The 15,784-nt window shown below is 36.6% G+C and overlaps 1 protein-coding gene across 8 annotated transcripts in view; it reads left to right on the forward strand.

The window, feature by feature from the left end:
* The window catches only part of cntn5 (contactin 5), a 405,703-nt gene that overhangs the window by 250,185 nt on the left and 139,734 nt on the right, over window positions 1-15,784 (forward strand). For 7 of the 8 annotated variants that reach the window (XM_048168025.1, XM_048168027.1, XM_048168028.1 and 4 more), the window contains 2 exons: window positions 602-697; window positions 14,912-15,118. In XM_048168025.1, coding sequence (XP_048023982.1) covers window positions 602-697; window positions 14,912-15,118 — 303 coding nt within the window. The remainder of the gene's footprint in view (window positions 1-601; window positions 698-14,911; window positions 15,119-15,784) is intronic. The other variant, XM_048168026.1, reaches the window with a different exon arrangement.

Here is a 15,784-nt window from a genome sequence, read left to right on the forward strand (position 1 = left end):
CTCGCTGAAAAGGGCAGTCAGCCAGTGGCATGGTGATGTGCTGAGAGTTTGCAGATTATTTATGGTAATTTATGCAAATGCAATTTGTTTCAACAGATTAACTGTAGTAGCTCCACCTGTCCAGAGCGCTGCTACATGTGGAAACCTTCACCTCAACATTCCAACTCAAATTACATTTTAAAAATACCACCTGACGACTGTCCTCAGACATGGCTTGAATCTGTAATGATTGCTCTGCTTTTTGTGAACTAAAATGATTTCCTACGTCTCTTCGGTATTTTAAAAGTATTCACAAGATTGAAGGCTTCGAGCAAGGTTACCTGTTTTAATTACCACTTGGCCGATGTGTCCGGAGGGAAACAGGAAGTGAGATTTAAGTGGCAGGTTTGGGGTGTAGAGCAGGTTAAAGTGAAATCTCACACGGAGGTCACACCTCAGGTGACAGATACTAAATCTAGCCGAGCCGTGAGCGCTTATCCGATTTTCAGGCACTCATATGCAATCTCTGACCCTTAATCTGCAGGTTAACAGCTGCCTCTGTGCCACCATGTGTCACTCTGTCACTGGCTAAAACCACGCCTGTGTGTGTGTGTGTTTGCAGATCTCGGGGCATTCAGCGGACGGACTAGAGGAGCCGTTTCAGTGAGGGAAGGCCAGGGGGTTGTGCTAATGTGTGCCCCCCCTCCTCATTCGCCAGGTGGGTATGCTCTCTCTACCTCTCTATACACTGTTGAAAAGAGCAGCATAAAGGTCACCAGCATGCATTTTGTTTGTTGTTTTTTGATGCTGGCTGCATATGAAAAACAATCTTATATACAAGAATCTTATGAGATGGATATTACAAGTCATATAGATTTATCTTCTATGCCAGTAGTAGATTTGTTCTGCCATATTTCATAGCTCTGCTCTGTAACATTTATCAGTGAACATAAAAGAAGTACTTGATTGACGCGCAAGAACAAACCTCATTGGTTCTTGTGGAAGCTCAAACGTGCCGCGACACATGAGAATGAACCTCATTGGTTCTCATGATTGAGCTTCTGTTTACCATATCTGATGTGTGAGTTGTCAGTGATGATGGTCGATTTTACCTTTCTTGATTACAATCCACCATCAAAATGACAAGCTTAATTATTCCAGCTGCTGTAAAAAGAGGCTACAAATGACCGCCACCTGCAGCATCAAGGACTCCATCTTTATGTATACACACGTGACATAATGGGGCAAAGGCAAACTCATATTTCCTGTGGAAACCTACCAGTACCACTCAAATTAAAAAAATAAATAAATAAAAAGAACATTGCTACAAGCTTACCGTTGTAAATCGGGCTAAGGTAAGGTGGACTGCAGCTTCAAAGAGTCAGCTTTATGAGTTAAGTTCAAGCTAGACCAGCACAAACCAGCCTGGACTATTGCTGATCTAAATTAGTCTTTTAGTTTAATCTCATCTTTCTCACTTCAATCGTTTTTCAGTACCTGCTTGTCTTGTTCCAGTTCCTGTAATTGCAGGTTAAATGAAGTTGAACGCAGGAGGACAAAGATAATGGAAAGAGAAGGATACAGACAGGGCAGTTGAACTAGCACTATCAGATGAAAGGCTTGTGGTGAGATGGCCATTTTTAGAACATTTAATGCTCCTAGAGACCCAGAGTAACCTCATACAGCTTCCTATCTTCCTGTCTGCCCAGTCCTCAACAAAGCAAACTGTTTTTAAAGGGATAGTTCAGCCAGAAATTAAAAATCTCGGTTTGTTCTAAATCTGTATGCTATGGAAGCTAGTTTCCACCACTCAATAAAAATAAAAAAGGTAATTGCGACTTTTTATCTCACAATTATGACTTTTTTTCTCAGAATTGTGAGATGTAAACTCAGTCAACATTGCAAGTTTATATCTCGCAATTCTGACTTCATAACACAATTCTGACTTTTTATCATGCAATTCTGACTTTATAATAGCAATTACGAGTTTAAATCTCGCAATTCTGACTTTTTCTCAGAATTGTGAGATATAAACTCCCAATTGCATGTTATAATGTCCAATTGTGAGGGAAAAAGACTGACGTTTTAAGTCAGAATTGCGAGTTTGTATCACAATTCTGACTTTATAACATGCAATTGCGAGTTATAAAGTCAGAATTGTGATATAAACTCGCAATTCCGAGTAAAAACGCCAGAATTCCATGATATAAAGTCAGAATTGTGTGATATAAAGTCAGAATTGTGTTATAAAGTCAGAATTGTGTGATATAAAGTCAGAATTGCGAGTTATAAAGTCAGAATTGCGAGTTATAAAGTCAGAATTGTGTGATATAAAGTCAGAATTGCGAGTTATAAAGTAAGAATTGCATTATATAAACTCACAATTGCAAGAACAAAGTCAAAATTGCGAGTTTATATCTCGCAGTTCTGACTTTTTAACACAATTCTGACTTTATATCACACAATTCTGACTTTATATCACACAATTCTGACTTTATAACTTGCAATTCTGACTTTATAACACAATTCTGACTTTATATCACACAATTCTGACTTTATAACACAATTCTGACTTTATAACACAATTCTGACTTTATATCACACAATTCTGACTTTATAACTTGCAATTCTGACTTTATAACACAATTCTGACTTTATATCACACAATTCTGACTTTATAACTTGCAATTCTGACTTTATAACACAATTCTGAATTTATATCACACAATTCTGACTTTATATCACACAATTCTGACTTTATATCATGCAATTCTGACTTTATAACTAGCAATTACGAGTTTAAATCTTGCAATTCTGACTTTTTCTCAGAATTGTGGGATATAAACTCCCAATTGCGTGTTATAATGTCCAATTGTGAGGGAAAAAGACTGACAATTCTGACTTTATAACATGCAATTGCGAGTTATAAAGTCAGAATTGTTATATAAACTCACAATTCCGAGTAAAAATGTCAGAATTGCGTGTTATAAAGTCAGAATTGTGTGATATAAAGTCAGAATTGCAAGTTATAAAGTCAGAATTGTGTGATATAAAGTCAGAATTGTGTGATATAAAGTCAGAATTGTGTGATATAAAGTCAGAATTGTGTGATATAAATTCAGAATTGCGAGTTATAAAGTCAGAATTGTGTGATATAAAGTCAGAATTGCGAGTGATAAAGTCAGAATTGTGTGATATAAAGTCAGAATTGCGAGTGATAAAGTCAGAATTGTGTGATATAAAGTCAGAATTGCGAGTGATAAAGTCAGAATTGCGAGATATAAAGTCAGAATTGCGAGTTATAAATTCAGATTTGCACGATAACTCACAATTGCGAGAAAAAAACAGAACTGCGACTTTATATCTCGCAATTCTGACTCTTCACGAATTTTCTCTACAGTTCATGGTGACTAAGGGACGTCAAGTTCAAAAAAAGGATGATATTGCACTAAAATATGACTTTTCATAACCCTTTCATAACAGAGACAGAGATCTCATCCTCTTTTCCATTAGAGGACAACTGAGCAGTGAGATTTGAGACAGGCCACTAAAACGCTCCCCCATGCTGCCGGTGTCTGCGTGAAATAATTGTCTGAGTGCGATTCCTTTTCATTTCTAATGATCCGGTAAATTTGAGCCTTGATGCTGATGCTTGTCTGGAAACACTACATCGACCAGTTAGAGACGGATAGGTTGACACAAAAGGACCGATATGGAACAGGAAGCCTAGTCAGTTATGATACAAATCAATCTGGCAAAGTCTCTTTATGTTATTCACTGTCCTGAACAGAACAAACAGCATTGTAGTACGGGGTTTGGACGGATGCATCAACAGTGTTCCTTCACAAAATCAATCACACTTTACATTTGAGAGTTGCAGAGTAATAAAATAATGGCTTACGATTATCCGGTGACGCGCTAAGTAGAGCCGGGCTGAACTAAGTGAAACAGAACTGTCGATGATATCCACCGAACGTATTATATCCAATAAGGAAAGGGGTTGGAGCAGATAAGGACTAAGCCGAAGGTGGCGGTGTCAGCACAGGCCGGGATTTATTTCGCTCAGAGTGGAGTTTTTGGTGAATTTACACCTGCGTTAATACTGCTGAAGCTCTCTCTCGGCTCCTTATCGTGGTGTAAACAGTAATGGTCATGCTCATGCCTGTATGGTGCAATAATGACCTCTGTCTGTTTGAAATCGCACATCTGGACATGGTCCAATGTGGTTTGGCAAGATGAGATAGTCAAGTTGCCAAACGCATTTTGAAGTTACATCAGACTGCTTTACTGCGGGGAATAAATGGACCCACATTGTGTGTGACCAATTTTAAATTAATATAGATATATGACCCTGGACCACAAAACCAGTCACAAGTTGCACGGGTATATTTGTATTAATAGCCAACAATACATTGTATAGGTCAAATTTATTGATTTTTCTTTTATGCCAAAAATCATCATAATATTAAGTGAAGATCATTTTCCATGAAGATATTTTGTAAATTTTCTACCGTAAATATATCGTCACTGCCCGATGAAACTCACGTATGTCCAAAACGGTTACTTTTCAGGAAGTGAAAAAAACACCGTATTTCAAAAGCAGTTGAATGTAGCGTTGTCATACTTGGTACGGCATCTTTACATGTAACCATATTCTTGCCAGTGTAATGATATAATCCACATTTGACCAAAATTGAGTTTAAATGGATATACGTGCATATTTTACAGTAACGGTGGTCGTTACGCGTTCTTCCGATCATTAATTGGAATGGCCAAGTCGTGTTTCATATTGACAGATGAATACGCTCAGTTTATTAAATAGCCTACGTCTTAGTTTATTAAATACGCTTAGTTTATTTAATATTAATTATAAATGTATTAAATGTCTCTTGCAAACTATGAAGGGACAATGAATCAATACACTGACATGGTAATGCTAGACAGATACTTTGTTTGCACAGTCCTACCGTAATTTTGTCACTCCTAGACGTACGTCTGGCTTCAGGGGGGAAACGTTTACCTCGATAAAGGAAAGTCATTGTCTCACCAGGCTATGTTTATTTGGCAATGTAACCTCACAGTGTTATTCGGCTATCCAGTGCTGAGCTTCGATGAAACTTCACGAGACCGGCGAGATGCTTCCACAGGGCGGGAGATACGCGGCGCGATTGACAGCTTTGACACCAAATGGATATACGTGAAAATCAGATGACATGATTTCACAACTTTTCATTGGCCATTTAGATATGTGAAGCATACTGTATACAGAAATGAACCTGTACATTCAATCCGTCGAAAAATCTCAAAATCTCAAAATCGGCAAAATGGACATACGTGGTTTTCATCGGACAGCGACGATATCAAAATTTATTTTGTGAGTGGATATGTATTGCTAAGGACTTCATTTGGACAATTTTAAACGTGATATTCTCAATATTTTGATTTATTTCCACCCTCAGATTCCAGATTTTCAAATAGTTGTATCTCTGCCAAATATTGTCCTAATAAACCATACATCAATGGAAAGCTTATTTATTCAGTTTCAGATCTCAATTTTTTTTTTTTTTTTAAAGACTTATGAATGGTTTTGTGGTCCAGGGTCACATATATAAATGAATATAATAGATAGATTGATGGATGGATGGATGGATGGATGCATGGACAAAAGTTTGGGTTTAAAAAGAGTAATATTGTGAGATATTATTGCAATTTACTGTTTGTTTTTTTGTTTTTTTGTTGTTGTTGTTTTTTTTTTTCTCTTTTTTTTCTGTAATATGTTTTCAAATGTAATTTATTCCTGTGATGGCAAAGGTAAAGAACCAAATTTATTTGAAATAGATATTTTTTTTTTTTTTTTTTTTTTTTAACAATTTAAAAGTCTTTAAAAGTACTGTCAGTTTTGGTCAATGTAATGCATTTTTCCTGAATAAAAGCGTACATTTCTTTTTAAAACATGTTACTCTTATAATATATATGTAATGAAAATGATATAATAATAATAATAAAGTCAAATTAGTATGTACTTTAGCTAGTTCATTTTTTAAGCATAAGCCTTTTTAAAGGATAATTATATTTATATATAAGGATAATTATATTATTAAAGGATAATTATATTTAAATATAATTATAATTATATTTACACCAATCAGGCATAACATTATAAGCACTGACAGGTGAAGTGAATAACACCGATTATCTCTTCATCACGGCACCTGGGTGGGACATACAGTATTTGGCAGCAAGTGAACATTTTGTCCTCAAAGTTGATGTGTTAGAAGCAGGAAAAATGGGCAAGCATAAGGATTTGAGCAAGTTTGCCAAGGGCCAAATTGTGATGGCTAGATGACTGGGTCAGAGCACCTCCAAAAAAGGCAGCTCTTGTGGGGTGTTCCTGGTCTGCAGTGGTCAGTATCTATCAAAAGTGGTCTAAGGAAGGAACAGTGGTGAACCGGCAATTCAGTGATGCACGTGGGGAGCGAAGGCTACTGTATTTGAGCTACCAGAGCTCAAATTGCTCAAGAAGTTAATGCTGGTTCTGATAGAAAGGTGTCAGAAAACACAGTGCATTGCAGTTTGTTGCTTATGGGGCTGCAAAGTGCCAACAGTGGGCATGTGAGCATCAGAACTGGACCATGGAGCAATGGAAGAAGGTGGCCTGGTCTGATGAATCACGTTTTCTTTTACATCACGTGGATGGCCGGATGCATTGCGTCGCTTACCTGGGAAACACATGGCACCAGGATACACTATTGGAAGAAGGCAAGCCTTCTTATATATATATATATATATATATATATAAAGATATAATTTCAGTCCAGTGTGTCCAAACTTTTTACTGCTACAATATGTATGTTGTGGTACATAATTTCTTGCCCTTCAAGAGTGAACATAGGAGGTAGAGCCATAGCATTGTACCAGTTGCAAACTCCAGGAAAGAAAAAAGAAACCGAGCAACCAATTTACTTGAGACATGGCTGTTTTAAGTCGATCGATTTTCTGTAATTGTTTGGCTAGCAAGGAAAGCTGATATGAAGAAAATTAACATCATTCATTGGCTGCCAGGTCACAAAATGATTTGTCTTTAAATGTCAATACTAATTTTCCATCAGGGTTAGAGCTGCAAACCTTCTGAGTGGCAGTGAGCTTTAAGAATCTGATGAGATGAAAATACAATAATATAAACAAGCATTTAGCAATAGCAAGCAATTTATTGTGAAATATAATGTAAATGCCATATGCTGTGATCAATATTTTGGACTGAATAGATGTTCCTCTGAACTGAAATGCTTGACATTAATTTTGCAGGTAAATTGTGCATATACATGGATTTTTTTTATGAAACTAACATCCAATATAATATACTATTTAATAACTGTCTGGAACATAGACTGTAGGACCTGTGAGAACATCATGTGGTAATAAGCTGGAACTATTAACAGCTCTTTGAATATGATACGTGTGGAATGAGAAGAACTGCAGGGAATTTATTTTAAGACTCGTAGGATGGTTTTGAGGTTAATTTGTCTTTCATTTGTCTGAATTGCTCGTAGGAGGTTTCATCTACATTAATATGGGTAGATGACATTAAAACTGAAAGTAAATGAAAATAAATTGAGATCACTGAGATGTAAACAGGATATTACTCTCAATATGATCGCTTTTGCTTTACCACTCAAAGTGTAGAGGAGGCGTTGTTGGTTCCTGACCTTGATGAATGTGTGGAGCGCTGTTTACACTTTACAGTAAAAATAAAAATGACTGTATACTCTTACCTTTGCTCGATGTAACTTCTTCTGGAAATTTCCGACAGTATGTGGTCGGAAAGCATATTTATGATGAAATGTGATATGCGATTTTGGCTGGAATAAAATAAACACACTGGGCAAATTCTTTTTCGCATTCTGACAAAGAGAGCAAGCATTTATACAGCTATTAAAAACAAAAGAAGTGCAAATTAAGCTTATTATGTGTGTAACTGATTTATCTGTGTATGTGGAATAGATAATTATGGGAAATCTAGTTTTGTCGCACAAGAACGTCGCCTCATAAACAGGCAAAATTAATTGAATTTTCTGGCAAGCTTGATCACTGTTCAGTACACTAACAGTACACAAACTATTCACAGTCAATTTTATAGTCAACATTGACAATGAAAACTTAATTATGATCAATACCAGTAAGCATTCACAATGATTATTTAAAAGTCACACCCTTGGAAAGTTGAAGCTTAAAGGGAAAGTTCACCCAAACATAAAAATTCAGCATTTACTCACACTCATGCCATCCCCTGTGTATATAACTTTCTTACTTCAGATAAACAGAAATAAAGATTTTTAGGAAAATAATCTATATCTCTCAACCTGTTTACACCTGCTATTAGTTTTGGTCGATGGGGTCCAGGGGCGGCCCTAGGGGTGGGCTAAGGGAGCTGGAGCCCCGAATGTTTTTCCAAAAGCCCCGAATCTTGCTCATGCGATCAGCTGGTGATCAAAATAAAAGCTCAACGATTTATCTTTTGCAAGTGTAGAAAATAGTACAAAAATACTGTAATTTCCCTATACTGTTGTGTAAAGTAACTACTTATAAAGATTTTCATTTATTTATTTACAGTGCATTTGTTACAATATATGGATATTACTGTCATATGACTAATTATATAGACCTAAATCATTATTATATTATTGTAATAATTGTTTGGCATCCTAAAACACAATGTAGACTGAGACTCTATATCACAACTAAAAAGATGTTTGAACCCTCTTTCATGTCCAGGTACAATGCTGTTTCTTTGGTCAATTTGCACACTGTACATAGGTTGAAACTCTTAATTTTGTGCTCCCAAAGTGCACCAGATTGATGCATTTAACCTTAAAATGTACAAAATTTTCTTACGGGGGGGCATGCCTCCAGACCCCCTTAGAGGAGGTACACCCAACATAGTTTTACAAATTCCAGTGGGAAATAATGTACTTTTTATCAACTTTTCTCAAGCATACTACAAGAAAGCTCCTTTCATGTCAGTAAAGCTGTTAACAGAAAAAATTAAAATGTCATTGGACAAAATGGATTGGGCTAAGCCCCGAATGTTTTCAATGTCTGGCTCCACCCCTGATAGGGTCACAAGTAGACGAGGGAGACATTCCCATTTACACCCCGTCTTTTAATCCATCTCTTTTGTTGACTTTCAACCACTTCTGTCCTGATTTCTTTGAGGAGGGGGTCTATGGGTGGGTCTTTTTTCAGATCTTTCAATCTAATGGATGAAATAAGCTCACACAATTTATATACAAACATGTAAGTAGACGATAGAAAAACATTCTGAGAGCAGCAGCTTTCTCTACTGCTCTGATAGCCACGAGACTATCAGATAAATGTGTGTTAGAAATCAGGTATGCGATCATGTCATATGTATTACCTCTGGAAGTGGTCGAAAGTGGACAAGCTCAAAATATTTTAGATCCCGTTTACACCTGTATTTAGCATTGGACACTTGTGATCCGACTGACCAAAACGTATCTTATTACCAGGTGCACAGGGTCTGTGAGTCCATTTATTGCAAGTGAATGGCTGTTGCTCGGTTGGCGCTTAGAAAACCACACACACTAATATTTTAAACTCTTTTAACTATAAATCAATTCTTCCAGTCTACTGTCATATGAACGCTTCAGAAGACATTGATTCATTCAGTGGGGTCATATGGATTATCGTCACAATCGCTGTGTGTGGTTTTACAAGCGTCAACCGAGTGACACCCATTTACTTGCATTATATGGACTCACTCAGATTGATTATTTTCCTAAACATCTTTGTGTGAGTTTGTCTAAAGAAAGAAAGTCACAGGCATGGCACGAGGTTGAGTAAATGATGAAAGAATTTTCATTCTTGGCTGAACTATCCATTTAAAGCTTATTTATATCATTCCATCATGACTTGGCAGCAAAAGTATAGGTGACCAACTCAGTTGTGCATTTAAAGGGGACCTATTATGCAAAATTCACTTTTGCCTGGTGTTTGGACATAAATGTGTGTTGGCAGTGTGTGTACACAACCACCCTATGATGATAAAAATCCACCCACTAATTTATTTTAATCCCCATAAATCATAAGCAGTGTCTCAGAACAAGCCGTTTCCAGTGTGACGTCACAAAAGTCACAGGTCCCGCCCACAGTGTAGACTGACACTTAAGTTTGAACATAGAACCGCCCCGAGCGCGTTGTTTACAACGAGTCCGTCATTGCTGCACTGACGAGAATGTCTCCCAAGCGTTTTAGGTGTTCTGTAGCTGGATGGATTAATCCACATAGCTCTCTCCATTTACTACCTAAATCTGAGCTGCTGAAAACGAGGTAGATTAACTTGGTTTTCCAGGAAAATGCTCCCTCAGTTCGAATTTCAATACAAAGAGACAATACAAAACAGAGACTGTGCTAAAATGTGCTACTCAAGGATATACAAGAAAAACTGTTCGTGATCCAGTTTACAGTCTCCAGAGTGATACTGGATACAGCAGTAATGAAGGTGAGAGCACTTTATTACAGTTCATCAGAGTTTATTTACAGGTATAAAGTTTATTAAGCACCACCCGAAAGGCATACGGTCTTTATATATTTGTTTACTGTTAGTTGTAGCGAGTGTTTCTGTGTAATTCGCAATGTTTGTTCGTGATAAATACAAGGATAAGGGAGAGAGTTCATGGATAATATTTTAATGCACACTTGCAGTGTTTTATGAAGCTCTTACAGTGATTTTCTAGAGTGAAAACGGACACTTCATCTTTTTTGTGAAGTACAATAAACGTCATAAAACTCATCTGTATAGTTTTGGCCATCATTCGGGCAGTACAACAGGCCTGTACTAATATAGTAGATTAAAAACAAGAAGACAATATAAGTTATAACCGTAATTGAACTAAACTATACCTGTTCTATCTCCATGCAGCATATATTCGCAGTTTCTGACATTATAGCACGTCCTGACTGAATCCTGTCACCAGAGAATCAGCTCGTGAAGCTCCGCCCTCTTAGGCCGAGCGCAGCAGCTCATTTGCATTTAAAGGGACCACACTGAAACGGCTCGTTTTTTGCTCAACCACTAAAAGTAGCAATTTTAACATGCTATAAAAATTATCTGTGGGGTATTTTGGGCTAAAACTTCACATACACACTCTGGGAACATCAGAGACTAATTTTACTTCTTGTTAAATAGGGCATAATAGGTCCCCTTTACGTATGAACATTCATTCTATTCCAATACAGTGACTCTTTGGGGCCATTTACATGACATCATTTTCAACTAAAAGGGGCCTGAATGTGCAAAACTTTTAAAAAACGGTTTTCAAAGAGCAAGTTTTTGAAAACAATACCATTATTGTTTCCATGTAAACTACAGAAACGCAAATTTGTGAAACCTGTGAAGTCATGCGCATACGTATTATGCGTTCAGTCTATAGGCGCAAAGTTTTTCACTAAAAAGTGACGTCGCCAACTACTGGCCTGGCATTATACAAGTTTTTAATCATTTTCGCGGATCCATATGAACGGGAATCGTAATGACAACGTTGTTGTCTGTACGCAAAAAACGCAAAGGAAAAACATTTCCATTTTTAGTACATTGTTGTCATATAAACATACCCTTTGACAATAACTTCATCTTTCCTCAGTTGCTGACAGTCGTAACTCTTTGTGTAAACCTAGGGCATGAGCTCAAAAACCAGTATCAGAAGCCTCAGGCACTGAGGCCGTCAGCTAGAAATATTGTGATTTATATTGTTTGGCGCTTTATGAGAATGCCTTTCATGAGAGTCCTTTTGAATTTTATTTATGAGATAAATATTCATTGTTTACTCAGGTGACATTAGCCCTTGTGTATGAAAAATTGAACTGGAATCTCTTTAAAGAGTGGCAATCCTTCAGTGATTAATCAGCGGGAGCACGGCACCTGTATTTACTATGCAAAAGAAATCAATGGTCTATGAAATTCATACTTTAATTATTTGGAGAATAAATTGGTCTTGGGGAAATTCATTTGGACCATGAGGAAGTTTGTCTCTCTCTTTTTCTTTTCTCCTTTTCCACTGCGAGAAAGTCTGTGTGACTGCGATATAGTCGACATAAGGCAAACAGCATGAGATCAGAGAAGTAATCCGCTCTCTCATATCTCCTGGATTTATATGGCATAATATGACTGCTTCAGAGTTACAGAAAAACACACATAATTTTGTTCTGTTGACAGCCTGTCTTTTGTCATTTGGTTTCTAGCTCAATGTGACATGATAAAGAATACTTCATTCCTCTGCATATCTATGCGGAATAAGAAATGTGCCCGAGTGCTCGGAAGTGACAGTAATGATTGATCACAAACGCGCAATGATTGTGTGTCTTGACTTTTGTTTCGCAACTTCAGAACCACAATCTTTAATATAGTGATTAGATACGATTAGATTCAAATGATGTAATATAATGGAAGAGAAAGCAAGGTCTTTAGGCATTTTTTCATTTTAGTTTTACAGTCTATGAAATTACAAAAAAAAAAAAAAAAAATCCTCTTTTTAATTATCAGCTGTTTACACAAAATTATGGGAACAGGGTTGACATTTTTAAATCACCCCCTACTGACAGTCATAATAAGATGAAAAGTTTGCTTCAAAATAATAAGGTGAAGAGTTTGCTTTGTGGAATATGATAATAACATCAACATGACAGCATTTATTATCATTATCATTATTATTATTATTTATGGAAAAAAAATATGGTGGTAACAGGGTTGACACGTAATCTTTGGGCACAACTTCAATACTTTTTTTCAATACTTTTTAATTCATTATGTCAACTAAAATATATATATATATATATATATATATATATATATATATATATACAGTGGTGGTCAGAATTATTGGCACCCTTGGTAAATATGATCAAAGAAGACTGTAAAAATAAATCTGCATTGTTTATCCTTTTGATCTTTAATTCATAAAACTAGCAAAAGTCTAACCTTTCATTGAAGAAAAAGAATTAAAAATGGGGGGAAAGTCACATTATGAAATAAATGTTTATCTACAAAACACGTTGGCCACAATTATTGGCACCCTTTTATTCAATAATTTTTGCAACCTCCTTTTGCCAAGAAAACAGCTCTCACTCTTCTTCTATAATGCCTGATGAGTTTGGAGAACACCTGACAAGAGATCAGAGACCATTCCTTCATACAGAATCTCTCCAGATCCTAATGGAAGATCCAGCCATGGCCCATTGTTGGATTTCTAGCAAAAGCGGTCAGGTTTTGATTTTTTATCTGTTGGTATTTGATAGAATTCATGATAGCATGTATCTGAACAAGATGTCCAGGACCTCCAGCAGAAAAATAGGCCCACAACATTAAAGATCCAGCAGTATATTTAACCGTGGGCATGGGTGTGCACCAAACCCATCTGGTGGGTTTGCTGCCAAAAAGCTCTTTTTTTTAGTTTCATCTGACCATAGAAGCCAGTCCCGTTTGAAGTTCCAGTCTTGACTGACAACTGAATAGGCTGGAGATTGTTTTTGGATGAGAGCAGAGGATTTTTCTTGAAACCCTCCCAAACAACTTGTGGGCATGTAGGTGCTGTTTGATAATTTTTTTTAGGCTTTCTGAGACTCAAGACTCAACTAATCTCTGCAATTCTCCAACTGTGATCCTTGGAGAGTCTTTGACCACTCAAAATGTCCTCCTCACCATGCTACGATTTAGACACTCGTCCTCTTCCAGGCAGATTTGAAACATCTTTAGTTAATTGGAACTTCTCAATTATTTCCCTGATAGTGGAAATGGGGATTTCCCATTTCACAGCCACTTTCTATTTTGTGAAGCTCAACAATCTTTTGCTGCACATCAGAACTATATTCTTTGGTTTTACTCATTGTGATGAATGATTACAGGAATTTGGCCTTTGTGTTTCCTCATGTTTATACTCCCGTGGCTGCACAATTTCATGTTCATGATCACCCTGATGTGCTAAAAAAATGTAAATATGAATGGGAATATACTTCAGAGATATTTTACTCATAAAATATTCTAGGGGTGTCAATAATTGTGGCCAAAGTGTTTTGGAGAAAAACATTTATTTCATAATCTGATTTTATGAATTAAAGATCAAAAGGATAAACAATTCAGATTTATTTTTACAGTCATTTTTGATCATATTTACCAAGGGTGCCAATAATTCTGACCACCACTGTGTATATATATAAAAATGACAAAAAATGACAAAATGCTTTTTATTTCCATATATTTTGTTTGAATGAAAATGTGCATTAAAAACATGCCATTTGTTTGTATATATAAAACAAACAAATGACATTTAACTTAATTTTAATTCTATGATTTATGCGCTTATATATTTTTAAATGATTTCTGAAGGATCATGTGACATTAGACTGAAGTTATGGCTGCTGTAAATTCAGCTTTCCCATCACAAGAATAAATTACATTTTAAAATATATTAAAATAGAAAATTCTTCTTTCAAATTTTAATATTTCACAATTTTTACTGTATTTTTGATCAAATAAGAGACTTGAGTACAACTAACACTGCTGGTTAGGATAAAAAAAAAAAAATAGCGTGGAAGAGATGTGTTTTCCAATTTATTGTGTTGAGCCTGGTGTGGACACAAGGTTGCTTTCCTCATTATAATGCAGTTCAGTATAGTATGCAAACACAAAACCATATCTTTGTACATTTTTCGAACATGCAAGTTATGATTACCCTGAACCCTGTAGTCGAGAGCACTGAATTAATCCATATCACCTACACATCAGCTCCCAGACTCCCTCTCCTATGAGCCCTCTCTCTGACAAGGTCAGCGCACTACAATGCAGATTTAGACAGGAATTTCCTTAGGGACATGTGCGTTGTTCTTTCAGCTCATCTGCTTGCTCTCCTTCTTGCCCCAGCAGAGATCATCTACAGCTGGGTGTTCAATGAGCTCCCCTCGTTCGTGGCAGAGGACAGCCGGCGATTCATCTCGCAAGAAACGGGAAATCTGTATATCTCCAAGGTGCAGCCCTCGGACGTGGGCAGCTACGTGTGCCAAGTGAAGAACACTGTGACCAACGCCAGGGTCCTGAGCCCACCGACGCCCCTGACTCTCAAAACAGATGGTGAGATATTACACACGCTTCACACACACACACACATGCCTGCTCCCTAAACCCCCTTCACCTGCACAGCAGAACTAGGCTGGATGCCAAGCGCCTCTCTAGGTGAACAAAATTGATGAATCAATACCATGACATGAAGTCTCTTTGCTAATAAATTAAATTGAGATATTATTTTACCATTTTAGCCCATGCCTTCAAAGAAAAAAAAAATGACTGTGCAGCTTCAGCTGGCACAAGGGGTGATATAAATGAAAACGTAGGTCAGAATATTTTAAAGATTTTGTGAGATAGCACTATATATTATAACATACAGTATAGTACACATTTTACATGTAACCCAGTGATGTAGTATTCAGGTGAGATGTGCTGTTACTTTTCAGGTGTAATCAGGTGTATAATTTTGGCCTGGTGCATAATAAAATAGGGGAAAAATCAATGGACTTATATTGAAGTTTGGATCCGAGTCATATTTACAGACTATCATAGAAACTTGGGCTTAACCACCTATTACACTGTTACAACTGCATAGCAGAGTGCTAGCTAAAAGTCCATAAATATTATTTAACTTTATTACTTTTGACTTTATTTTTTAAATAACTTCAATTAAAAACAAATTTAGATGTAAATACTGTAGATGAAAATACTGTTTCTGTATTTTCTACCTCA

Source organism: Megalobrama amblycephala, linkage group LG19, assembly GCF_018812025.1.
Source record: "Megalobrama amblycephala isolate DHTTF-2021 linkage group LG19, ASM1881202v1, whole genome shotgun sequence".
Classification (NCBI taxonomy): domain Eukaryota; kingdom Metazoa; phylum Chordata; class Actinopteri; order Cypriniformes; family Xenocyprididae; genus Megalobrama; species Megalobrama amblycephala.